Here is a 25,290-nt window from a genome sequence, read left to right on the forward strand (position 1 = left end):
TGGGGGAGGGACTAGCGCCAGCTGCATGCCCCGCGGCGCAGGGGCAGCCGCCGTAACCAGCGGCAGGGTAACCAACAGGAGCGAGGTGGCTAGGATAACCAGCAGCACCTGGGTGGCCAGGATAGCCGGGGTGGGCTAAACCAGCATAACCCGTGGCGGGAGGTAAACCGGTTGGGGGGGGTAAACCAGTGGCGGGATAGCCGGCATAGCCAACGGGGGGATAGCCGGCATAGCCCATAGGGGGATAACCAGTAGGGGGATAACCAGCGGCTGAGCTCGCAGGTTGGGAGCCTGCGCCGTCCTTTTCGGCGTTGCGACGTCGGCCCTTGGGGGCCGCCGCTTTGCGCGTTCGGCGGCGACGAGGGGAGGGGTCCTCGTCGCTTTCGTCGTCGCCGCGGCCTCGCACTTCCATTGCCGGTAGCGCCGTAGCGCGCCTATCCGGAGCCGGAGTCACCGGGGCCACGGACGTGACCGCGGCACCCGACTGCGTCTCCTCCGCCGCCGCCGCGCCCTGGACAACGGTCGGTCCCAGGGTTTGTGGTATTGTGTAAGTGGGCACCTCCATGCGGTAAACCGTCCCCTCCGGTCGGCCGCTAGTCCCCTCTACTCTGTAGACCCCACTCTCGGGCCTATAGGCGCCGCCCTCCGTTCTGTAACCAGCGACCTCTGCACTGTAATTCTGGGTTCGTATCATTTCCGGTCGGTAAACCCCGGCTTGTTGACTCTCGTAGCCTGCTACCCTGCCTTCGCTCGCCCTCCCATCCACCACCTGATTTGCAAACCCCTGATTTGTGAACCCTTGATTTGTGAACCCTTGGTCTCTGAACCCCTGATCTCTGAACCCTTGATTTGTGAACCCTTGATTTGTGAACCCTTGATTTGTGAACCCTTGGTCTCTGTAGCCTTGGTCTCTGTAGCCTTGGTCTCTGTAGCCTTGCTCTCCGTAGCCGTGGTCTCTGTAGAGGTCTCTTGTCCGCTCAATGATGGTTGTGGTGCATTTCTCCGGTTCAGTCTCTAACTCCATTTTTCTAACTATCCTCTTTGTGTATACGAGAGCGTTTCCATTGATGATTCTCTTCTCCATATCGTCCATCGTTTCATCAAATTTAACACGTGGCTCTGCGGCAGCCGAGTAGGCCGCGTTCTCTCTCTCAAACACCAGTGGCTCGCGCTGGCCCACGTCACTGACGAACATTTTCTAAATGAGGCGATCAAAAATCACGGTGAAACAGGACCGGGTCCGGGTTTGTGTTGATACTGGGTGAGGCTACCTGCCGCCCACCTCCTATAGCGCCAATACATTGCGTCCAGTACATGTGTGTGCGTCCAGTACATGTGTGTGCGTCCAGTACATGTGTGTGCGTCCAGTACATGTGTGTGCGTCCAGCACGTGTGTGCGTCCAGCACGTGTGTGCGTCCAGCACGTGTGTGCGTCCGGCACGTGTGTGCGTCCGGCACGTGTGTGCAGAGACGTGTGTGCAGAGACGTGTGTCCCTTAAAACTGGCCGGTTTGGATAGTTGTCTTGCAGGAGTTCATACTATGCTACTAACCCTATTGAGTACTTGATTCGCATCACCAAGCAAGCCCTGCTCACCACACAAAGCACAAAGGACAGTGGCTTTGAAACAAATGTTGGAAATGGGGCCGCGGATGGTGTAAAGAATGATGGAGCCGATAGCGGGGCGATGAGCTGTGAGGGTCGATCTCAACCGTCGAACCGGCGCTGCAGTTCCACCTTTGACTTGCAGGGCTTTGGGTCGCAAGCCCTTGGTTCGCAAGCCCTTGGTTCGCAAGCCCTTGGTTCGCAAGCCTTTCCGTCGAGTCGAACCTCGACACACATCGGGTCGAGTCGAACTTCGACAAACACGGCGGCAAAAACACGGAGCCTAGAGGCGGACGCGGCGACCTCAGAAACTCTCGCCTCGGAGGCTAAGGGATCGGAGGAGACGACAACATTCTTGGAGCTGGAGGAGCTGCCGCGCTGCAGCGACTTCGAGTATCACAACCGGGTCGTGGTCGTGGACGACGTCTGCGAGGGCATGGACACGGGGGAGTGCATCCGACCCTATACGTACCACTTGGCACACAACCCGGCGCTGCCACAGGCCTCACTGGCCGACCTGGCTGGTGAGGCGTGGGTCTTCCTCGACAGGGTCTGGCTCAGCCACCGTGACGCTGAGGCACTCACCACGGCCTGCACCGGCACCTACAAGTACCATTGCCAGTCGTGCAATGACGATCGCATCGTCCGGCTCGTCTCCGTCGTCAACGACCTTAGGTACTGCCCACGTACACACTCGCGTGTGCGACATTCACACGGTGGACACATCCAGAGGTGTGCGGGGACACGGGCGTGACGTTTGTAGCCTGTTTTAGTGCGGAGTACCGAGACTACTGTTGTCCGTTGTGTTCGCCTGGCGACCACTCATCGGTGGACCCGGGGCCGGGGGTGCAGAAGTTGCGGAGCGAGAAGGTGGCCACGCCAGTGCGACTGTATCGCGACCTGGAAGGGGGGCAGGTGGACGGATACAGTCGCATATATCAGGGCAAGACAGCGCTTAACGGGCAGACAATGAAAGTAGAGTGTGCAGCGGCAGATGAGTTGGGTCTAACGCCTAACTCGCTCTGCGGTCTGCACCTCATCCATTGCGGCAAACGCTGGTACTGCCTTGCCGCGTATCCACCGCAATTGGGCGCTGACAAGAAGACCGAGGCTTGGAGGGGGACAGGGGCCTGGAACACAGCGGGGGTCTGGCAAATCCAGCGCCGTACCACCCCGCGTCAGACACAACCTAACAGCCAACCGCCTTGGTGCGACATGGACAGCTACAACACGAGCAGTTACAACACCGTGGCCAATGATGGGGATCGGCACGAAGATGATCGGCTCGATGATGGCCGCACGCAAACTCGCGAGACTTGGAACGGGAGTAGCCGAAGAAGTCATTCGCTCAAAGTGGTTGGAGAAGAAGTCCCGCGGCTGCTGCAAGGCGACCTGAGGGCATTTGAGGACGAGCTTGGGGCCGCCGAAAGGGATTTGAACGACGCCGAGGGGGTTTCGGACGCCAGGGGGGACTCGGAAGATGGGAGTGGGGAAGCCGAGTACCGGCCGAGCCGCGGTGAGGAGGGGAGTGGGAAGGGTTCGTCATCGGGCAGGTCGTTGACGACGATGAGTACGTGGGGTCGGACTCCGCGGCTGCATGGGGCGGGGAGTCCGGGTGACACTCGGAACCCGACGGTCGCGAGTTCGATTCCGGCGGCGGCCGCGTGGAGTCGGTTGTTTGAGAAGACGCAATGGTACGCGGAAAGTTCAAGTGCTCAGGGGCTGACATTACTGAGTCTAAGTCACTGCGTTGCCGCACGCGTCGGCTCCCGACCGCTTCATGTTTTAGTGTTTGCACACGATGCCAAGCATATGTCCTACCTCATGCGACTAATCGGCCATGTAACCTTGCTGTTCACTCGTAGTCCCCAAATAGTACAAGACGTGGCACTCCAAAACCCCCACAGCGTCCTGGCCCTTGACTGGAGCATGGTCAACAACTCGAAAACGGCAATACAAAAAATGATGGATGAAATTGGCGAGTTCCTTCGACAGATCCACGTCACACTTTGGAGTGAGTTGCCCTCCCCCCCCCGTGATTGTCGTGTGTGAGATGTCCAGTGCGGGATATTTGTATTGTGTTTTCAGTAATGCTTCCGTTACCAGCGAAGATTTTGGACCCCACTCCCGCGTAAGGAATAGTCCAGATACGCTAGCTTTTGTAGAGTGCCGAGTCTGCTGAAGGGACTGTCTCTGGAGCCCTTTGCTTTCACACTCATCTTTCGTGAGGTTACCGCTGCCACGGCAACCATTGCCTACTGGAAGCTTACTGAAGGAAAGGAGGGACGGGAGACAGCTGATTACAGCCACCTGTTCATGACCGACGACCGAGACGCTGGAGTCGACCTGGAAGACCTGCAACGTGTGCTCAGGACGTCAATGGGCCCGTCCTACGATGTCTTCGAATCCGTCATGAGCGGGCTCACTCAATATGCGGGGAGATGCAGTGCTCTCGCTGTCTCTGCACTCACCCTCCTCACGCAATATAATTTCAGATTCTGGGAAGTCTTGGGGGGCGATCGAGACTGTAAACCTACACAAAAAGACCTACACAAAAAGATATACACCGAAAATAGACCCTTAGAACTCGACCACGTCCCTCCCTCTGTTATGAATCAACGTGTGTGTCAGATTTGAGACACACTATTCCGTGAATATGAACCACACTATTCTACTATAGTCATATTGTAGTCCTTCCAATCTCGGAGGCTTTTATTGCCGTAAATGATGAAGATGAGTAGAGCTAACATCGCGGGTCAAGCATACAAAAGTTAGTTCGACCTTTAAAAATCGACGGATAGGATCAGTGGAAAAAAAATGAGTGCATCGAAAAATGAGTGAATGGAGACGATACATTGGGCAACAAGCATTATATGCGTTATCGTTCTGATCTTGGCTTTGCTCCTCTACACGCTGATAACAGTATGGATGGTAAGCCCGCTAATTCTCCACGCTAGTTGTGGCCTCTGGTGGCGCGTGGCCTCTCGTCATGGCGCAGCTTGAAACATGTGCGAAATATTTATTCGCACATGTTGGGGTTACTCGTCGTGGTGGGCCCAAGTATGTATGCGTGATTTATTTAGGGCCATCGCGAAAGATCCCGTCGAGAGGAGATTTCGCGTCTCTTGGACGGGTACCACTCGGAACCTCGGGAAGAGTTGTCAAGCAACGCTCCAAGATGACTGGTAGCATTGTTCGAGTTCGTTGAAGGGTGGATTCTTCTTACTTGATATCAGGAGGTACTCCAAGAGCGAAGCGTTGCGTCTACGGAGCGCCAGGTCGAACGGCGTTTGGCCGAGATTATCGGTTTGCCAAAGATCGGTGCCGTAGCGATCCAGAACTTCAAGCAAGGCGACGCTGTCGCACTGGTGGGCGGCGGTTCTGCCCATGACGTCTCTATGTCGGGCTAGCTCCGGCTGGTGGTCGAGTAGGCACTTGACCATGTCGACTCTGCGCTTTTTGACGGCGAGGAAGAGGGGCACTTCGCCCCAGGCGTCTTCCTCCGAGGCTTCGTGGCCCTCGGCCAACAGGAGTCTGAGACAAGCCACGGACCCGTGGGCAACTGCACGGTTCACCGCACACGGGGAATCCAGAAAGCCGTTGCGTCCCAACCACCGGAGCACGTCCGGTCGATTGTACTCTATAGCCAAGTCTACCAGAAACTTCTTCCAAGATGTCGTTCGCCCAAGTATACTTTGGTACCTGATATTCCTCTCATCCCTGGCCACACCGGCTTCGCCTCCTAACTGCCGATTCCACACTCGCAAGAACATTTCCAGTGCCGCCAGGTTGCCGCAGGCTACTGCGTGCTCTACCGGCGACCACCCGAATTGATCCTGTTGACAGATTGTCTCGGGGTCTTGCGACACGGAGGCCTGCAGAGCCTCCATCTCGCCCGTCACCACCTGCAGAATGGTCGGCGTTATGTACCGAGAACCCGACAACGCCCGACTCATTATGATCCCATAAACCAAGCGACGGTGGGTCCGGTCGACGCGCCAATGGTTTGCCATGACTGACCCAAGTCCCAACCCACCTAACGTAGTGCCCAACTGTCAGCACTCGAGTGTGGAACTGCACGGGGTGATCGGAACAGCGATCGAAGCTTCGATCGCTGCAGTATACTGCTATACTATAAGTCATGAATTCTAACGTGGTTAACGTAACCACCAGATACTGCTGGTAGACGAAAAAGGTGAGCAGTCAGACAATGACACTGAGAGCCGGGAGGCACAGCCACCGAGGATGCTGTGCTACCAACCCAGGAATGTCGGTCGGGGGTCCCCTAAGCAAAGTGCTTTGCTTGTTTTGACAGCCAGTGTTTCACGTTCCTAGCTTGTTTATTAACGAGGTGTTTGGCCATGGATATGGGTTGTGAGGTGAAGCTGCGATGTTTGCTGTAGGCAACCATGTGTTCTCTGGCGTGTCTCTGGGGTAGTACGGGTGTGGGTAGTTCGGTGTCGATGAGCTCGTTGGCCAGCAGGGGTCGGCTGGGTGTTTGTGGGCTGGCGCGTGCGTACTGACCGCCCCAGGGACGGGCATCCGAAGGATGGGCGTTCGACGGACGGGCGTTCGAGGGACGGGCGTCCCAAGTTGTGGGGGTCGGGTCGTCGAGTAGGTCGCGTTTGCTGCTTGATTGACTGCGGGCGACAGGAACGAACTCAGTTGGGGCGAACCCTGAAGCGAACCCTGAAGTCGTTGGTTCGAATCCGGTGGTTGTCTCAATAGTCCTGGGTGATTCGGCCGAGACGAGTAAGTCATCATACTCGATGGAGACGGGTCGACCGCCCTTGACGGCCATACGCAGGTCACCCACTGCGTCCAGAATACGGGTCCCCACACTTTTCTTGATTCGCGGTGCCATTGGTCTGCGTGTCGCACATTTTATAAATCCCCGGCAAACCACGCGCGACTCGGTAGATGGCGACTCTGCGACTGGCGACATCTCTCTACCCTGAAGATACCTACTCTGAACATGAGGCACACAGCTTAATGCAACGATGTGTTGAGGAGGCATGGAAGTCGTACGAAGCCGGGGAAGTGCCAGTTGGATGTCTTTATGTAAACCGTTTCACGAAACAGGTCGTTGCATCTGCAGGCAATGAAACAAACGAAACTAAAAACGTAACCCAATGCCACCCCCAATCGATCCGTAGCCACCCCCAATCGATCCGTAGCCACCCCCAATCGATCCGTAGCCACCCCCAATCGATCCGTAGCCACCCCCAATCGATCCGTAACCACCCCCAATCGATCCGTAACCACCCCCAATCGATCCATCCCGCGTGATCACGTCCGTCCCCATTAGGCTTGCCGTCATGCGGAGTTGGTAGCGTACGACTATGTGTATTCAACATTGGCTAGCCCGAAGCGGGAGAGCTGGTTTCGTTTGGTGCAAGACCTGGATCTGTGGGTGACGTGCGAGCCCTGCATAATGTGTGCAGCGGCGTTAAAAACGTTGGGGTTCCAACGTTGCGTGTTCGGCTGTCGTAACGAACGATTTGGCGGCTGCGGTACAACGATGCCCATCCATGAATTGAAGTCGCGCGACTACCGACCGCTCGAGGTCTTTGCCGGGTTCTATGAGAAAGAGGCGATCGGAATATTACAATACTTTTATGAACGCGGCAACCCCCATGCGCCCCCAGAAAAACGTAAACGCCCTCTCAAGCTCGTATCCTGCAGACCAGAAAGGGATATTGGTAAAAACGACGCAGGCAAAGATGACGCAGGCAAAGATGACGCAGGCAAAGATGACGCAGGCAAAGATGACGCAGGACCAGGCGCTACTCCGGAGACCGTCGCCACTCTCCGAGCCGATTGAATCTAGCTACGTACGTGGCTGCCTTCAGCTACGAACCACGGTTCACTCACTCACTATATTCGCCCTGCGCCGCAATTCTCTGACCCAATCCTTACTCGCAGGAATAGCCCCACAATTAGAAGAGCCCCCCCTAGGAATAGCCCCCATCCTTTCAATGAACAATCTCCTTTTTTGGTCTACTAGGTTCGCACTCCGAAAACTCACTCACTCAATTGACTGACTCACTCACTCAATTGACTGACCCCTTCAATATCGATCCGCGATGAGCTGCTGACAGGTGATGAGCTCCTAAAGGGCGATGAGCTCCTAAGGGGTGATGAGCTCCTAAAGGGCAATGAGCTCCTAAAGGGCGATGAGCTTTTGCCAGGGAAGAGCTCTCTCTGGACCTAAGTAAGGTCCGGCCTTGCTTGGTTACGTAGGGGCCGGTAGTCAAGCCCGCACTGGACATAAGGCCTGGAACAAAGCAAGTAAAATCCCGATAAGAGGTCCGGAAAGAGCGCATTGTTTATATCTCATGAAAAGCGGCTGGGTAGATGGGAGCGGAGCCTCGCCGAGGCATGTTGGAGAACCGCCAGTCGATAGGCGCGTCGTAGCCAATAGGCAATTCCTCGTCTTTCGCCGCGAGGAGCGGCGACAGGGCCATGTCTTGTTTGTAATTGACTTCATCACGACCATTGCTTTGCGCGAGGAAGTACAAAGAGTTCATCACACAGCGATCCAAGGTACAGTCCGCAAAGTCCCAGCCGTAGCCATCAGCAGTGCAACAGGCGCCGCTCCTGCGTCGATTTGGGCCTGCCGCCTTACCGAAGCGGTGTTCAATGTAACTCGACCGCTTTATGAGCTCGTAGAAAGTTACGTCTGTGATCATCGACCGTGTAGTCCTGATCAACAGGAACCCGCTGAAACATAACCACAGAATGTTGCTTACACAATTCATCAAAACCAAGTAGAACAACGGCTGAAAGCACAACACTCAAGTCGGGTGTGTGTGTCACGGTGTGTGTGCGTCGCCGTGTGTGTGCGTCGCCGTGTGTGTGCGTACGGAGAGTAGAAGTGCGAGGAGGTTGCGAGTGAAGTAGTCGGTGGCACCGTTGTCCAGTGGTTCGCGTTTGGTGAGGGAGGCTCGTATGTAGATGGCAGCGACTGCGAAGTAGTAGAGTAGAGACGCGACCATGGAATAGAGGAAGAAGAGGAATGACCTTTGATTTTTGAGTCCGATACAATTGTCAACCCAGACGCAATGGTGGTCGAATCGTTGTACGCAGACGCCGCATTCGCTGCAGTGGTGTTGGCGTATATTTTTTACATCGTGGCAGGTGAGACAAACGTTGGGTAGTGGTCCGCGGCCGCCGAGTACGCGTTCGACATAGGGTGCCGGGTCGCAGTTTTTGCGTTCGAGAGCGACCCGGGGTCGTAGTAGGTTCATATCTTCAGCGATCTGTGCAAGAGCGTGCATCATGCTTTCTAATTTGGCCTTAACTTCTTTACGAACGACGCCATGTATTTGCCTGTTTAAGACGGCGATTTGAAGTGCGATTTTCTTGGAGGCAACTTCGAGTTTATGCAATCCCCCGATACCTACAGGTAGATGTGTGGCTGATCGCCCACCGGCTACTGTCCCAGTTGGTGTCTTCTCGAACAACGACAAGTCCCGTTCCCCCGAGTCTGAACAGTAGATCGTCTGGCATGGTAATACTTGTTGCTGAGGACGCACTGACCCCGGATCTTTCTTCGCCGCAATCACCCAGCAACCCGTTGTCAACACCATCAAGACAGTAAATCCCATCCACAACCGCCCCAATGTTAGCGATTCCCAACCATATCGTGACATCTGCCAAAATGTCGCCTCGCCACACACCAAATTCCAAATTAACAATCCGAATGCCACCCAAGCATACGCACTTGTAAGGAAACTACAGTGTCCCGTTAAAGCGTAGCATGAACGCCAACTCAATAAACTCAACGCCAGCCATAAATGTCCTCGCTGCCACGCTATTTTCACTGGCGTATTAATCCGCTTGTCGTCATGACTCTCCGCATGCACCAAATTCACCGCGCCCTTCTGACACTACACACCATACGCATCATCATGTGTCCGGCCACATGTCAAGCACGCGGCAACACGCACCTGTGTGCGTTTGTGTATGTATCCAACACATGCATGCACACATGTGTGTCGCCGCGCGTTGTGTGTGGACTTACTAAAAATAGGGCAACGTCATAGTTCCCGTTCGAACAGGCGACATGCAACGCGGTACGGTCTACAGCAACAGGTATGGAGGTCGGTCGGACCTGTAGAGGGGACCTGTAGAGGACTTCCGGTGCTTACTCATGTGGTCTCGATGAGCGAGATGGGCGCCCCTGCTGAGTAGCCAGTGGCAGATAGTGAGGGAGTTCCTCTGGGCTGCCCACATGAGAGCGGTTTTGCCCTGTGAGTCTTGTGCCTCAAGAGGCATGCCATTCAGGTACATCCATTCGAGAGCCATGAGTATGTCGAATGAGCGTTCGTCAGGGGTTTCAGCACAACAGGTAATGAGAAGGTTGCATAGTTGATGGTTTACGCAGTTAAGTACCGAGTCCCCAAGTTTGGCATGAAGGAACTGTATATACCTAATATTAATAGAACGAATGGCGTAGTGTAGAGATGTGTCTCCATTGAAATCACACGCGAAGGGATTACAACCCACTGCCAGTAACTCCTTCCATAACACGTCTCCCGTCTCAGTCAACCACACGCTAATGTGCAAGATATGCAAACTGTCCAATAACGCCACGTCCTGACCATGCTTCGATAAGATCCGCCGAACCGCCTCCAGAAAGTTCGTCGTTTCACGACGCTGTGCTAACCCAACAAGATCATTCCTGATCGCAGCAGCGTCCATTATTCTTTTAAAAAGGCCCGCCACTACACCCAAGCCAGCCACAGAGTGCAGCCCAACACACCGAACGTACAAAAACCCAAGACCCAAGAAACATGACCCAATCGACATAAGTCGAGGCGGCTAGGTATGCTACCATGCCGACTACCATGCCGACTACCATGATGGCTGACCTCAAGCGCTACCGTGCCGTGCTTCAGTCCCAGAACTAGTCGCTTGTCCTGGTCTGTCGCTTGTCCTGGCCTGTTCTGTTAATCCTTAATGACGATTTTTGCGGAGGCTGCAGCCTTTTTCAGGAGTTCCGAGACTTCGTTTTGGGAGAGGAATCTTTGTTTTACTTGGCCATCTTTAATATAGAGTATTGCGAATTCTGTTTGTTCGAGCGTTTGGTTACCAGCATCTGTGATTTGTGTTAATATTTTGGCGGCTAGTTCTAGACCTTCTTGGAGAGTGAGGTCATCTCTCCATTCTTGTTTCAGTATGCTTTGTGCTGTTACGCTGTTCTGTCCGACGGCGGTTGCTTTCCAGCCGCTGAAGTTACCCGCAGGGTCAGTAAGAATAAGTTGGAATGGGAACTCGGCATACTCTGATGCAGTATTAGAGCAATTAGTATCAGTCTGACCAAAGGAGGGAGTGTAACCAGCAAATAAGAATGATACACCAAACGGTCGAAGTCCTCCGAACTGAGTATAACTTTGCTTTATATCACATAAGTGAGTAACCAAGCTTTCCAAACTCACTGGCTCATCAAAACGATAACGATGTCTTTGAGCCGTCAATCGCGCATCATTCAACAATACATTAGCATCTGCCGTCCATCCTGCTACCGCCACAGCAATGTGCTCATCCACCACGTAAATTTTCTCCTTCGACAAACCCGGGTCAAGCAACTTTGTTGACACCAAACGGTCCGCAGCTAATACTACACCCTCTTTTGTTACTATCCCTACAGACATATACTCGTACACACACACCATAAGGAAGAAGGCCTACCACCCACACACGTTGGTAATAGGACACACACGTTGGTAATAGGACACACAGAGACGGGGGGGACGTTGGTAATAGGACACACAGAGACAGGGGGGGGGGGAGCCAGTACCCATGGTGCTTGAAGCGTTGTTGATGGCTTCTAGTGCGTACTCCACTTGAAACAATCGTCCTTCTTGTGAGAAGGTTGTCGTTCGGGTATCATATCTGGACATTTAAAAATTGAAATGTTGCAGAACCAACAACTGCCGAATTTCCACCGCTATTTTTTAGCCGCCCTAGCCCGGAAATCTTTGGAACGGACGGAGACCCAGCTGCTAGCGGTGCAAGAGATCTCCAAGGCACATGAAGAACTCAAACGACCATATGGGGGACGGCCGCGCGGTGTATATATCCACGGCCCCGTTGGACAAGGCAAAACGCTCATCTTGAATGCATACCGGGACTTCCTCAAAAAAACTGAACCTCCGGTTGTCGTCCCTGCTGGTCGGGCCGCCCCTGGCGATCGGGCCGCCCCTGGTGATCGGGCCGGCGCTGGTGATCGGGCCGCCCCTGGTGATCGGGCCGCCCCTGGTGGTCGGACACGGGGATCCGATGTCTATCCCACACCTGGTAAATCGAACATGACTCGTAGGCTCTTAAGCATGTTTGGTAACCAGAACGAGGATCGTGGAGATGAGGATCGTGGAGATGAGGATCGTGGAGATGAGGATCAGGGTATCCACGAGGAGTTCGATGCTGCCCCAAGATCTGACAGCATGGGATCTGACAGCATGGGATCAGATATCATGCGATGGAGCACTGGATTTTTACGGTGTCATTACACTGACTTGATGTTGATGTTGAATGGGTTGTTGCATAGTGATATCTTCAAAGCAATGACAATGTCGGAGTATTTAGGATGTCTGCGGGAGAGTGACAAGCGTGAGGTTTTGGGACATCAGGGTCAGGCGCGTTATGGTATGTCTTTAGATGAAAGTGTGAATAAAATCGTAGATAAGTTTCGTGCCGAGAAGATCCACGCCTTGCTCATCGACGAGGTGTACATTAACAATATCAGTGATGCTGTGCTATTTCGATACGTCATGGACGCCTTATGGTCCCGGCTGAAGATTGTGGTTGTGATGACTTCAAATCTGCCACCAGAATCTCTGTATATAAATGGGTTGAACTACTCGCGATTCGCCCCGTTTATTCCGTCACTAAAAAAGAACTGTACTGTCATTAATTTAAATCATCACAAAGACTTGCGACTACTCAACTCCTCTAAACACAATCATCACTCCTATGGTGGTGGTGGTGATGGAACGCAGATAGCAAATCACTTTTATAACATCCCTTCTCGGTCATTACAGGAGATTATACAGTTCATAAAAGAAGACTTGATTTTACAATTCTCTGTGGACAATAGTGATCCGGATCATGATGACAACAATAGTGATCCGGATAAATCAACTCAGCAACGAGCGATTGTAGACGAAGAGGCTATAGACGAAGAGGCTATAGACGAAGAGGCTATAGGCAAAGAGGCTATAGGCAAAGAGGCTATAGACGAAGAGGCTATAGACGAAGAGGCTATAGGCAATAGTGAGCAGCGAATAGAATCGAGACGGATATGTAGTCGGCCAGTAATTGAGTTCTCCCGGATGTTGGATGAACGAAGCGGACCAAAACGTTTCGCTTTAATGCACCAGAGAGAACTTGAATGTCCCTGGTTCTTTAACGGCATAGGGGTCTTCTCATTTGACCAGATTTGTAATGGAAATACTTCACCGTCTGATTACATTTCAATGACCAATTTTGTTAACAAGAGATTATATATATACGACATACCACATCTAAATGTGAATGAACATAAGGAACAGATTAGACGCTTCATTAAGTAACCCGAGCACCCAACATTTGTGTGCCAAACATTTGTGTGGCAAACATTTGTGTGGCAAACGTTTGTGTGGCAAACATTTTATTGTGGTAGTTTGATTGACGTATTTTATGAACGATGTATCCCTGTTTGTTATAACTCTGATGAGAAGCCATTGGGATTAATTGAAGGATGTCTGCCAGCTATTGAAGCCCTTGGTCAATTGCTCAAGTATATTAAGATGAATTCTTTCTCTTTTGAAGACTTCTGGGATACACATGCTGCAGGATGTCATGTCGGTATTGACAAAGAGAACTGGATGGCAGCTGTAGCTCAAATCCTGGATCATAAGTAATCATCACCTGAGATCGGTAGGAAATTCCTCAAGGCTGTTTGGGCCATGGGTATGCCAATGAGGATATTTCTTCTCTACTTGGGAAGGAGAAAAATGTCAGGGAGGAATTCCACTATACGAGAATATTTTTTCAGGCGGGCACTTGCAATCTGGGATTCTGTAACCGAGGTACCTGAAGTGTATCAGTCATCTTCTTCTTCAGACAATGAGGTACATCAGCGCTCCGATGTACATCAGCGCTCCGATGTACATCAGCGCTCCGATGTACATCAGCGCTCCGATGTACATCAGCGCTCCGATGTACATCAGCGCTCCGATACATTGAGTAAGAAAGTTTTACAAGGTATGTTATTGTACGTTGATATTTATGGAAATCAGAAGATGCCCGACGATGCGGAGCTGGATCTTAGCTCTCGGTATGGGGGAAGCCTTCTATCATCACGAGGTACGCAGGCCATCGATGTTGAATTTGCTATCCCGCGTCTTATATCCAGAATTATTGAGACGTATAAACGCACCTTGTAAAACGTGACTATTCTTTATAATAGCCGCTCCATACCGTCATTAGCCGCTGCATACCGTCATTAGCCGCTCCATATCGGGTACTTGAAAAGGTCACGGACGCATTCGGAATAGCTGGCCGGACATTTTTTTATATGGATGAGGCTTCTGATGATGATGGGCATTTCGGATGGTCGGACCGATGTTTGCGTGATGAGGTAGGTTCCACTGTCCGTGAAATTTAGATGAGTTACGAATGGATATTACCCCGTAGGTTGTTGTGTGTTTGGGACATATTACCGATGATGGAAAGGACATCATTCAGCATGTAAGATCTTTGGAGATTCTGGATAAGAAGAAAGTAAAGTTTATGTTGGATACTGTATGGCCAGCAGATACGGAAAGTTTTGTACGTAAGTGCGAAGAGGTATTAGGTCGGTTAGATTGGATAGAGGAGGTTGAGATTACGGTGAATCCAAGTGTTTATGGACCAGGAATGGGTGAGGATCTCGACGGGATCCGCAGCGTAATTTTGGTGACGTCATGCAAGGGAGGCGTGGGAAAAAGCACGGTGGCCGCGAATCTGGCTGTCTTACTGGCTCAGCGAGGAGCAAGAGTGGGTATTTGTGACTTGGATATCTACGGACCTAGTGTCCCACTTTTGTTCCCACAGATATCGGGCCCTGTCCTCATGGAAGACGGATTGCTGAAGCCTTTGGTTACGTCTTCCGTCCCGTTGTTTTATAGCAAGTCGTCTTCTTGTGCGGTAGAGAACCATTACAATAATGTGGGTGCGTTTCCTCGTCGTGCTTTCTCCAGCGTTTTTAACAAGAGCCCTTTGTTCCGCTTGCCTCTCGAAACACCTCGTCCATTGAAGGTTATGTCCTCTGGGTTTCTGCGACGAGAACACATTGCTATGAAGGGACCCATGGCGTGCGAGCTCGCGCAGCAGCTACTGCTCAACACCGCCTGGGGCCACCTGGACTACTTGGTCGTAGACATGCCCCCAGGTACTGGAGACCTTCCCTTGAGCATTGCAGAGATGGTGCCCTCTGCGTCCTATGTATTGGTTACTACTCCCCACGATCTCAGCGTGGCTGATACCTTAAAGGGCCACCAGCTCTTTGTCGAGATGGGGCTCGACTGCGTAGGTCTGGTCATTAACCAAATGGGAACCAACCGAACGGGACGCATCAATAGACAAGGTGCATTAACGACCAGCGTGCCCACTATGGACCAGGCTATTCATGCCCTCAGAAAGAACTTAGGCGACGATATACCCGTGTGCCTAATGCCGAATGAAAATCAAGAAATGAGCATTCGGGAATTCTATTTTGATGAGGACACACTCCCGACGGAGAACCGACCGATAGGGAGAAACACACCGATAGGGCCCATTACACTGGCCTGGTATAAAGGAGCGGGCTGGACCACTTCGTTGATGAATTTGAAGGAATTTGTGAAACATGTTGTTGCCTTGATTTCTGAACGTAAGGAGTGCGTGGGAGATAAGTCCCCTTTGCCGTCAGTAGTTTTTGAAAGTTGCTATGAGATGGTAGTCAACTTAGGTTCCAAGTCATGTCGGCTCTCTGCGATGAAGTTGCGACGCGCGTGCAAGTGCGCCGATTGTGTGGTCGAGCTACCCAAGTTTGCCGCTGAAGACGTTACGCTGAAGTCGATCGTATCGGTAACACCCAAGGGAATACACCTTGAATTCCACGACGGACACAAGGCGTACCTGCGCTTCGAACACGTGCTACCCGAGGACATGCTCACCCCCAATCCGGAGCAGTGCTCCCAAGCAAGTTCCGCCGTGCTGCCAGGACCTCAAGCCGACTGGTAATCAATCAGCTTGCTACGGGATACCTTTGTCACTACGGGACACCTTGCCACTACGGGACACCTTGCCACTACGGGGCATTGTCGCGCGTGATTAGTGGTACTGGTCGTGGGATACTAGGCACCCTGATTACACACGTTTGCTGGCTGCGTATATTGATTGGTCCATGTTGTTGGTCCCCATATCGGTGGCCCCCATCAGTCTTTTAGCTATAGATTAGGAATACTGACACAGTCCATGAGGAATACGAAAAATTTACACGAAGCCAAGCTGGTTCAATAAGTCGCCAGATCTGAATGTCGGACTGCAGAACAGTAGTGGCTTCGTGCATGTGCTTACGTTTTCATAGACATTATTCGGCCTCTATTTCTTCCGAATTGTTTTTTGGGACTTGGTATGATGGAGTCATCAGCAGTTTGCCTCAATGGAGTAGATGCTGCGGCATGACGTTTGCTATCAGCACTGCGTCTTGTGGGAGTTTGGGTCTTATCCATCGGCTCCTCGATGGTTGTTTCGGCTTTGGTAGTCATGGCAAGTGCCTTAGAATCGAACCCCGCTGTCACAGAGCCAGAATTTGCTGTCTTGGAATTAGGTTCATTAACTTTTATTTGTGGGGATTCCGTTTCCCTGGATTCCGTTATCTTGGATTCGAACGCTGGCTCAGACGGTTCCGAGACAGTGGGTCTGAAAGACTAGTGGATAAGGTTTATGTTTGTCAATATGTGTCGTACTGGAATGGCATTGACGTGGGCAGTCGGCTTCCGTTTGCGGAGTCGCAGTTCACGGTTTTGTTTGCGCTGTGTCCAGAGAACATCATCCTCTTCCTTGACAGTTTCCTGGAACTTTATTCGTTCGCGACGCGTGACTTTGGCAACGGATTCTTGTTGTTGTCGATAAAGGAAACGGATGTCGTCAAGGGTAAGACGTGTACGACTTTGGTTAGCCTGTGTATTGTCTGAAGTTAGAGCATCATGCGCTGGCACATCATGCTCTGTACGCTGCAATTGCTTCATCATAAACTCTATCAATTCCAACTTGTCTTGATCACAAGCTATCTTGTAGCCATTCGTCTTCGATTCTCGTATTGTACTCGCACTCGCACACCGACTCAAGCCAGATTCCTCATCCAACGTGTTGCTCCTCGCCCGCCCCCCACCCGGCACAACCTCCACACTCTCGTGCGACCGCGGACTCCAACTTTTACTCGCCCCGCAATCCTCAACCCGCCAGAACTCCGCACCCGACACACCCCGGTTCGAATCCTCCTCTCCCGGACGCGATTTTATGCAACTCCGCTGCGGCGCTCGCTCCAACGCCGCGATGCCAGGGTGCGTATCCGAGTCACCCTTCTTGCCATCCGACTCACCCTCCTTCACCTCCTCCCGGCCTTCACAGCTGCGGTTTTCGCCGCTGCGACGCTTTCGGTACACCCGGTCGCGACGAGCCTCCAACTGCCCCTTCCGTTCTTCCAGAGGGTCATTCATGGCGTCATGCCAAGACATCTTCATGGCCATCTCCGTTTTACCATCGGGGATTGTCTTGCCCTCGACGACGTTCCCGTCGACAGTCCTGGTAGGATTGGACGTGCCACTCTCCACTTTGCCACTTTCCGCCTTGGAATCTTCCGCCCGTTTCTTGTCCACCTTTTTGTTGAGCTGGACGGGTTCGTGAGGCAGTTCCGGTAGCAGTGGCGGGGGAGGCATAAACATGCCGTCCGACTCGAGGACTCGAACCCGAGCCCTGCCGCCCTTGAGTGCAGACTGGCGCGGCACCGGAGGTAAAACGAAACGAGACCCGCGTCGCTTCCAAACCGGTTCGAACGAGGGCCCCTCATCTTCTTCCTCACTTTCTCGTTCCGCGTTCGGGTCTTCGATTGGGGCCGACGAATTCTCCGATTCCGTATGGGATGGAGTCTCCGTATGGGACGAAGTCTCCGCATGCGATGAAGTCTCCGTATGCGATGAAGTCTCCGTATGCGATGAAGTCTCCGTATGCGATGAAGTCTCTACATAGGATGAAGTCTCAGTGAGGGAGGAAGTTTCTTTCGACCATTCGGACGAAGCGGGTTCCGACGAGGAGAGGACATTTTTCGGCGAGTCTTGCAGCTTGCCAGGGGGGATGCTCCGCTTCGTTCGCGGAAGCTCGTCCGTGGACGATATAGAGGACGACTCAGCCGTGCTGTCGCTCTCCTCCTTGATGACGATGCGCCGATTCTTGAGACCAACCCGTGGCCGACGGGACTGAACCACACGACGACCGCCACCGCCGCTCCGATCAACGCCAGGTCGGTGGTTCGAGCCGTGGAGGTCGACATTTGTTCCCTTCTTGTTCAGTGTGCTATTCGAACTTTCTTTGGACCGCCCCTCCTTAGCTCGTCTCTCCTTAGCTCGTCTCTCCTCCTTGGACGACCTCTCTTTAGATCTGTTACGAAACGCCGGCTTTATCGACTCAAAACTCTCAGATGTGTCAGATGAGTGGGAGCTGGAGGTTGAGCAAGAGCTTGAACTAGAGCTTGAGCTAGAGCTAGAGCTTGAGCTAGAGCTAGAGCTTGAGCTAGAGCTAGAGCTAGAGCTTGAATGGGAGCTGGAGCGAGACGAAGATGAACTGGCAGGCGAGCTGGAGGTCTCGAAAGACCGAGTGCGCTCGGAGCTTCGGCACGAACCGGAGCGCGTGGCTGAGAGAGACTGGCGAGCTGGTCGCGACTCGCTGGACGATCGGGAGCGGCTGGAGTTGGCCGAAAGCGTCCGCGAAGATCCCGTGCCATTGGTGTGTGTACTACTGTTGCGTCTGCCTGAGGTTTTGGTAGAGGACGCTCCTCCACTGGACGAGAGGCCCGTCGACGAGTGGCGAGAGGAGCCACGAGAAGTAGTCCTCGATGACAGGGAAGAACTAGCGCCGGAGGAGCTTGAACCAGAGGAGCGTGAAGCTGATGAAGGTGAGCCAGAGGACCGTGAGCCGGAGGAGGACGGTGATGTAGATCGGGATATCGATTTGGATGAAGAGTCACTTGAGGAGTCTGATGTCGACTTGCGGCCGGGGGTTCTCGAAGAGCTGCTTCTCGATGAGCTGCTTCTCGATGAGCTGCTTCTCGATGAGCTGCTTCTCGATGAGCTGCTTGGTGGCGAGCAGCTTGGTGACGAGCGGCTTTCGGAAGAGCTGCTTTCGGAAGAGCGGGAAGCGGAGCCAGAGGAGTTTGAGTAGGAGTTGCTCGAGTTGGTGGTGACAGATGGACTGCTGCTGGTTCCGGTTGAACTGCAAGATGAGCACGACGATGAGCTGGAGCTGGAGGATCGAGTGCTTGAGACTGATGAGCGAGACCCCGAGACGGAGGAGCGTGATAGAGAGGAGCGCGAGATTGATAGAGAGGAGTGTGAGACGGAGGATCGTGAGACGGAGGAGCTGAGTCCAGGTTCATGATGGGAAGGGGACTCGGTATGTGCAGTAGTAGGCGTTCTAGTGTTGCGGTCATCATCAAAGTGTCTCGGTTTTTTAACGGGTGAAAGGGGTTCTGCTGAAACGGATGATTCTGCATCTGTGCTGTCCTGCACGGTGCGAGAGAATGAAGCCGTTTTGGATCGTGATGTATCTAGTTGTAATGTATTACTACGACTGAAGAATTTGGTTTCAGACGCCCCTTTAACGCCTGGGTCTTCCCCCCGGGACAATTGCCCTAGTAATTTCCAGCTCTCTTCTTTCGTTAGAACGTCCTCCATAAACAGCGTATTGGGCGCGTCATTCTTACAGTCCCATAACCCCTCGGATAACGACTTCTCGTCGGCATCAAATACAGCCAACGCGCGCACTATCAACTGCTTCAGATCTTCCGTCTCCGCCTCAGCCTCAATCAAACCTTGCTGTAGCGCACGAAGCCACAAACCAACTGAGGTCTTATCCGCAGACATTCTCTTGTATGAAGACATACCGATAACATGCAGCAGCTTAATGTGCACAAACGTTTCTATAATGACACACACATACCCAAAACTGTGTGTGGAATATGAGCTTGTATGTGTGGAAGTGAGTGAGTAATACTTTTTTTTATGTAGTCGATGAGTACTCCGCTGGACTGGCATTTGAGTGTGGCTAGTTTGGGTATGTGTCGGAAGGCATATGCGAGGCTATAGGCGTCTTCTGGGTTGGTGACGAGGTCTTCGCCGAAATTAAGGTAAGGTTGTAGAGATTCAATTTGGCGTCTGCTGATGAGTAGGCTATTGACTTGGACTAGCCAGGTGACCTTTTCGCCCATGGCACTAAGTACGCCATTGTAGCAGACGTAACCGGCTCCAGGGTCTATCAGTTTTTCAAGTTCAAATCCGCCACCAGCCATGGACTTTGGACCAACTTGAAAAACCTCGCAGGTCTCAGAACTCAGTGTAGGAATGGCCAATAAATTGTTAATGAAGGAATTGGACGCAACAACGTTGTCTCGTTCGGCTGCAGTTAAGCATGGTGGTCGTAAGGTCACCGCCAGTACCAGGATTTGTGGACGGTCTGTGTGTACTTCGTGACAGGTATGTACCACCCGTATTTCAACTGGTCGACAGAACCCAACCTTATCATCCAGTCGATGCGGTGATGGTCCGACTACATGGAACTCGAAGGCCGTATATTTTTTTGAACGGAACTCGATCGAACCAAAACCTTCCACAAAGTTACGCATATCTACACCGATACGAATTGCCTTGGGTGTATGCGTCACCTCATACTGACCACTCGGCCTCTTGTAACACACCTTGATGTCTTCCGGACCCTCACCAATATAGCATCGCTTCAAACCCTTCGTTGTAATCAAGTCCGTTCGCACACTGGCATCCAACATCAAACCTCTCCACCGATAAAATACAGAGGTATTAAAACTCATTAACTCGCTTTCCGACAATTCCTCCTGCTCCTCTTCCTCCGAGGAACCGTCCTGCTCTTCATCGTCATCATCTCCTGAACATGAGGAAACAAAAATCTCTGACCGACGATGCTCACTTGGACCGAAACCGCTCTGCAAAGCCCCGCGGTGCCCCTCTCCTCCCACCACGAAACTGGGCGGTCGGTCTTCGAACGCCGGCGCCGAATATACAGGCTCCGGATATACCGTCTCCGGGTACTCCGGCTCCCCGTACACCGGCTCCACGTACACGGGCTCCACGTATACGGGCTCCGTGCTAGAAGCTGGCAACACTTCCTTATAAGACGTCTGTCTCGCGTACGTACCGCCGCCGTAGCTACTTGCCGTATCCACATATGGACTCTTCGCGTAACCAGACGCCTCGGATTGCGCTACTCTCTGGTCATACTTGTCCGGCGTCGCATGCGGACCATACTTCACCTGCTGCTCGTATGCCTGCTGCTCGTAAAGCTGCTGCTCATACGTCTGCTTTTCCAACGGCTTCTCAAACGTAGTCTGACGGTCAAAAGTGGCTTCTCGCTCAAACGGAGGCTCCCGCTCAAACGGAGGAGACTCTCGTTGAGACGGCTGAGGCAGTCGATCCAACACTGGACGCTCCGAAGCCGAATGGTCTAAAATTGGATGGTCCAAAGCCGAGCGGTCTGGTGCTGATACCTGATGGTAAACCGTTGTCTTCACAGGGGACTTCTGCTCATAAGGTCTCTGTTCGTAGACGGGGTCTTCATAGGTGTGCGCCTGTTTGTTGAAGGCTGGACTCCGATCGTAAGTAGGCTGGCGCTCATAAGGGGGCTGACTCGCTGGCAGCGGTTGACTCGCTGGCAGCGGTTGACTCGCCGGCAGTGCCTGACTGACCAGTGACTGAGAGATTAGTGGCTGACTCAGCGTCGGTTGAGTGGTCAGGGACTGACTAGAGGCCACGGGTAGACTAGTGGCCAGAGGTAGACTAGTAGCCAAAGGTTGACTGGTTAGAGGTTGACCGTATGGAGGTTGATTGAGTGAGGGCTGGCACTCATGACGGTGCGCCTCAAAAGCAAGGTCGCGGATTTCACGCGAAACGGAGGAGAGGTGCGTACCAGTGGTCCTCAGACGCGAGTTAGAATGCAACGCACGCGGCGAGCAGTTGTTTTGTCGCTGCACATCGTCGGGGTGCTCCGATCGAGGCCCCAGAGCCTCCGGGAGGACCAGCATGCCCTCGACCGTCCGCGGTGCCTCAGGTACACGCACCTCCGGCCCTCGGACGTGTTCCAAAGACCGGAGCGACCGTATGCTGTCTTGTGATACCGAGTGGTCTGCGACCGAATGGTCTGCGACCGAATGGTGGTGAGCGACCGAATGCTGGTGAGCGACCCGACTCGAGTCATGCACGCGCCCCAAGTGGTGGTCTCGTCGGCCGCCCGCGCGCCCCGTGTCATGCATCCGACCCGGGTCTGTAATGCGGCCCAGTTCCGCTGCCAGTGAGCGTAGACTGACGGAGGGGCCTTCCGCAGGAGGGGAGCGGCGGCGCCCGTGGGAGCACGGCAGACCGCGCCCAGACTCATCCCGGCCCCCCAGACGCTCCTCCTCGCAGTGTAGGTGGCCCCCCCGGTGCAGGTCGTCGCGCAAGATATAAATCAGGTTCCGCAAGATCTTTAGGTCGTCTTGGTATCGATCGTCTTGGTATCGATCGTCTTGGTATCGAGCGGTCCGCGATTCGAGTTCGCCTTCGCCCGTGAAACTCCGCCGGACGTGATCCAGGCGCCCGACAGGCCCCCCGTGTAGTTGGCAGCAGCGCTCCTCCGACCGGGCCTGGCACGCCGCCCGACAAGTCTCTTCCCTCTGCGGGCGATCCCTCTGTGGAAAATCTCGATGGGCGAAATCTCTTGGTGAGAAATCTCTCGGTGAGAAATCTCTTGGTGAGAAATCTGCTCCTGGGGAGAAATCACGGTGAGAGAAATCTCGCGGCGACGGATCGGCGTCGCAGCCGCAGCCGCGGCGGTCCCGGGCGGGATCGCGTCGTCGCGTAGAGTCACGGTGCCGCGTTTCGTGGAACCCGGTCTCGTAGCAATGGCAGCAGTGTCCGACCGCGCCGGCGGCGGCTGGGCTGCCCGTGGGGGGTCTGCCGCCTGCGTGATTAGTATACACATACGTGTTTGCACACGTGTTTGCAGATGCGCGGAGAGTGGTGATTTCCTGAGTGATTTTATGGGTCATCGGTGAGCGGTGTAGTGGGGCTAATTGGGGAGGTGGATGTGTGCGGGCGAATTGAAGGATGTCGGCGACGAAGGCGTGTCGACCGAAGCCTTTCCATTGGACGAGGCCGCCTGGGCCGACGACCATGGCGAAGCGGCGTACTCGGAAGGCTGCGCCTTTGCCGTCTGTGGCGGCAGCGAGTACGCCTAGAGCGCCGGCGAGTTTGCCGGCACTGTCGCTGATGAAAGTAATATGATCTCGGACATCTCTCGCCTTGGCCCAGGCTTTTAAGACGTAGGGGTCATTCGTGTAGAGACAGCCTACAAAGTTGAATCCTGCAGCCCGTAAGGCAGGCAGCCCATCTCGGAATTGAACCAAATGCTCTCCATCACAGCGGGGAGTAAACGCACCAGGTCCTCCGAACAATACTCCTCGCGTCCTCAAAAAGAAATCCCGCAAACGCACCGGCTCACCCTTCAACAAAATGCGCGTGTTCGGCACACAGTCACCCACACCGCACACACTTTTCCGCACACCGCGCGCCTCCGACGCACAAGCCCGACCACTAATCTCGCCTGCAACACCCTCGCACCCCACAACGTCGTGAGTCGCACGACGTTCCTTTGCCCGCTCCTTCATGCGCTCCTTGCCACGCTCCTTGAAACCCCGTTCCTTGTTACCAAGGTCCTTGTCACCAAGCTCTTTGCTACCGGGCGCTTCGACGGCCAACTCATGAAGCGACCGTCGACACATTGGCCGCTCGTCCGAAGAAGACGCTAGCCGACCTTCTGCCAAGCGACCATCTGATATCATCTACACAAAGCGGACGATTTTTCAATTCCGATTTCTCCCGCCAAGCCACCCCTCTCACTCAACCAACCAACCACGCTCACCCAACGACACCAACCGCGCTCCTTACCATGTGGACACATGTTGGATTCACCCCCAGATCTTACTTGATCTCCCAGCCGTTCCCAACCAACTGATCCGCTGGGTTTTCAACCCACTGATCCGCTGGGTCCGATTTTGTCCGGCCGGTCGCGCCGTTTTGAAGTGTCATTTCACGTGTCTCCATCGCGTGGGTACTTCGTCACGTGTGAGACAGTCTCGCTGACGGAGTCTGTTCCATCACCTGAATCAGATAAGGTCGGTTGAGGGGCATGAATTAACGTCACTTTTGTCGAAGTGAGTGCGAGTTGGTTTTTGCTTGGAAATGTTCGCAATGGAGTCTGGGGGAGCACTGTCGCAACCTAGTTTGATGAATGCGGGTAGTGTTTCAGTTGGTCCAAGTTCACAGGCGTGTATTCCTGCGCCTAAGGACGAAGAGGAGGAGAATGTGACATCATTCGATACGATTCGTGACGTGATGATAATCCAGGATCCAATTGCCCCAGTTTGGACGATTGATGATTTCGAGATAGCTCGTAAATTAGGTCAGGGCCAATTCGGGAATGTTTATTTGGCACGAGAACGTCGGACTAAGTATGTTGTGGCGATAAAGGCGATATTGAAGACTCAACTATTACAATCTAGTAATGAGCATTTACTAAGAAGAGAGATCGAGATCCACTCTCATCTTATCCATCCCAACATTCTTGGTTTCTATGGCTGGTTTACAACCAAGCATTGTATCTGCCTTATCATTGAGGTTGCTTTGGGAGAACTCATGGATCAACTTGAGGCCGGAGGATTACCTGAACCTACAGTGTCCAAGTACATGTTACAGATGATCTCTGCTATTCGCACTTGTCACAAGTTGAATGTGATCCATCGTGATCTTAAGCCTGAAAACATTTTACTCAGTCATGACGGCATGCTAAAACTGGCTGACTTCGGCTGGGCCGCACATATACCAGATCAAGATACAAACACTGGAGTGTGTGCAAACACTGGAGTGTCTGCAAACACCGTAGGGTTGTCTGCCCAACGCGGGCTGCAAAATAGCTCTAATCGGCCCCGGACACCGCAATACGACTACCTAAAAAATAGACGCAAGACTTACTGCGGAACCCTCGACTACCTTAGTCCAGAAATTGTCCGTCATGAATGGTATGGTAAAGAAGTTGACCTCTGGTGCCTTGGAGTACTTTGCTACGAATTAGCACACGGAGGACCACCATTCCCTTGCCAAGAATATAAGGCACAAGGTTTCAAGGAAGCCGATGCCCGCAAACAACAACAACAGGACATACAACAATGCTCCATAGAGAAACGACTCTTACCTTCTATGTCCAATGAGTTAAAGGACTTCCTACGCAAAACACTCCATAAGGACCCCAAGCTTCGAATGTCCACCGACCAGATGATCGTCCATTCCTTCATCACCAAGTTCAATGATATCAACAAAGAACTCGCACTGAGTAATCC

At 53.1% G+C, this 25,290-nt stretch overlaps 12 protein-coding genes across 12 annotated transcripts; 6 read left to right on the plus strand and 6 right to left on the minus strand.

Annotated features, from left to right (window-relative positions):
- Positions 1 to 168: 168 nt before the first annotated feature.
- Positions 169 to 1,195, minus strand: GNI_149460 (hypothetical protein; the record flags this gene model as incomplete). The annotated part of the gene is made up of 1 exon (XM_011134424.1): positions 169 to 1,195. A coding segment is annotated over one exon (1,027 nt), but the record flags the coding sequence as incomplete, so codon positions are not given.
- Positions 1,196 to 2,040: 845 nt separating this feature from the next.
- Positions 2,041 to 4,241, plus strand: GNI_149470 (hypothetical protein; the record flags this gene model as incomplete). The annotated part of the gene is made up of 3 exons (XM_011134425.1): positions 2,041 to 2,279; positions 2,378 to 3,622; positions 3,770 to 4,241. 3 exons carry the CDS (start codon positions 2,041 to 2,043, stop codon positions 4,239 to 4,241), a joined length of 1,956 nt encoding a protein of 651 aa, XP_011132727.1.
- Positions 4,242 to 4,765: 524 nt separating this feature from the next.
- Positions 4,766 to 5,560, minus strand: GNI_149480 (ankyrin repeat protein; the record flags this gene model as incomplete). Its single annotated transcript, XM_011134426.1, has 2 exons — positions 4,766 to 5,256; positions 5,299 to 5,560. 2 exons carry the CDS (start codon positions 5,558 to 5,560, stop codon positions 4,766 to 4,768), a joined length of 753 nt encoding a protein of 250 aa, XP_011132728.1.
- Positions 5,561 to 5,889: 329 nt separating this feature from the next.
- GNI_149490 (hypothetical protein) lies at positions 5,890 to 6,405 on the minus strand (the record flags this gene model as incomplete). Its single annotated transcript, XM_011134427.1, has 1 exon — positions 5,890 to 6,405. One exon carries the CDS (start codon positions 6,403 to 6,405, stop codon positions 5,890 to 5,892), a length of 516 nt encoding a protein of 171 aa, XP_011132729.1.
- Positions 6,406 to 6,524: 119 nt separating this feature from the next.
- Positions 6,525 to 7,428, plus strand: GNI_149500 (putative tRNA-specific adenosine deaminase; the record flags this gene model as incomplete). Its single annotated transcript, XM_011134428.1, has 2 exons — positions 6,525 to 6,728; positions 6,913 to 7,428. 2 exons carry the CDS (start codon positions 6,525 to 6,527, stop codon positions 7,426 to 7,428), a joined length of 720 nt encoding a protein of 239 aa, XP_011132730.1.
- A 505-nt stretch (positions 7,429 to 7,933) lies between these two features.
- On the minus strand, positions 7,934 to 10,310 carry GNI_149510 (putative DHHC zinc finger protein; the record flags this gene model as incomplete). The annotated part of the gene is made up of 4 exons (XM_011134429.1): positions 7,934 to 8,386; positions 8,471 to 9,496; positions 9,631 to 9,689; positions 9,758 to 10,310. The coding sequence occupies 4 exons, from the start codon at positions 10,308 to 10,310 to the stop codon at positions 7,934 to 7,936; spliced, it is 2,091 nt and encodes a 696-aa protein (XP_011132731.1).
- A 248-nt stretch (positions 10,311 to 10,558) lies between these two features.
- On the minus strand, positions 10,559 to 11,512 carry GNI_149520 (proteasome subunit alpha type; the record flags this gene model as incomplete). The annotated part of the gene is made up of 2 exons (XM_011134430.1): positions 10,559 to 11,253; positions 11,410 to 11,512. 2 exons carry the CDS (start codon positions 11,510 to 11,512, stop codon positions 10,559 to 10,561), a joined length of 798 nt encoding a protein of 265 aa, XP_011132732.1.
- A 12-nt stretch (positions 11,513 to 11,524) lies between these two features.
- On the plus strand, positions 11,525 to 13,513 carry GNI_149530 (AFG1 family ATPase; the record flags this gene model as incomplete). The annotated part of the gene is made up of 2 exons (XM_011134431.1): positions 11,525 to 13,179; positions 13,273 to 13,513. The coding sequence occupies 2 exons, from the start codon at positions 11,525 to 11,527 to the stop codon at positions 13,511 to 13,513; spliced, it is 1,896 nt and encodes a 631-aa protein (XP_011132733.1).
- A 93-nt stretch (positions 13,514 to 13,606) lies between these two features.
- GNI_149540 (hypothetical protein) lies at positions 13,607 to 14,038 on the plus strand (the record flags this gene model as incomplete). Its single annotated transcript, XM_011134432.1, has 1 exon — positions 13,607 to 14,038. One exon carries the CDS (start codon positions 13,607 to 13,609, stop codon positions 14,036 to 14,038), a length of 432 nt encoding a protein of 143 aa, XP_011132734.1.
- Positions 14,039 to 14,169: 131 nt separating this feature from the next.
- On the plus strand, positions 14,170 to 15,857 carry GNI_149550 (CobQ/CobB/MinD/ParA nucleotide-binding domain protein; the record flags this gene model as incomplete). Its single annotated transcript, XM_011134433.1, has 2 exons — positions 14,170 to 14,232; positions 14,289 to 15,857. The coding sequence occupies 2 exons, from the start codon at positions 14,170 to 14,172 to the stop codon at positions 15,855 to 15,857; spliced, it is 1,632 nt and encodes a 543-aa protein (XP_011132735.1).
- A 689-nt stretch (positions 15,858 to 16,546) lies between these two features.
- Positions 16,547 to 23,736, minus strand: GNI_149560 (peroxiredoxin; the record flags this gene model as incomplete). The annotated part of the gene is made up of 4 exons (XM_011134434.1): positions 16,547 to 18,275; positions 18,862 to 19,106; positions 19,181 to 19,812; positions 19,887 to 23,736. 4 exons carry the CDS (start codon positions 23,734 to 23,736, stop codon positions 16,547 to 16,549), a joined length of 6,456 nt encoding a protein of 2,151 aa, XP_011132736.1.
- A 400-nt stretch (positions 23,737 to 24,136) lies between these two features.
- GNI_149570 (protein kinase) lies at positions 24,137 to 25,283 on the plus strand (the record flags this gene model as incomplete). The annotated part of the gene is made up of 1 exon (XM_011134435.1): positions 24,137 to 25,283. A coding segment is annotated over one exon (1,147 nt), but the record flags the coding sequence as incomplete, so codon positions are not given.
- Positions 25,284 to 25,290: the final 7 nt, after the last annotated feature.

Source organism: Gregarina niphandrodes (assembly GCF_000223845.1).
Source record: "Gregarina niphandrodes unplaced genomic scaffold scaffold00042, whole genome shotgun sequence".
Lineage (NCBI taxonomy): Eukaryota > Apicomplexa > Conoidasida > Eugregarinorida > Gregarinidae > Gregarina > Gregarina niphandrodes.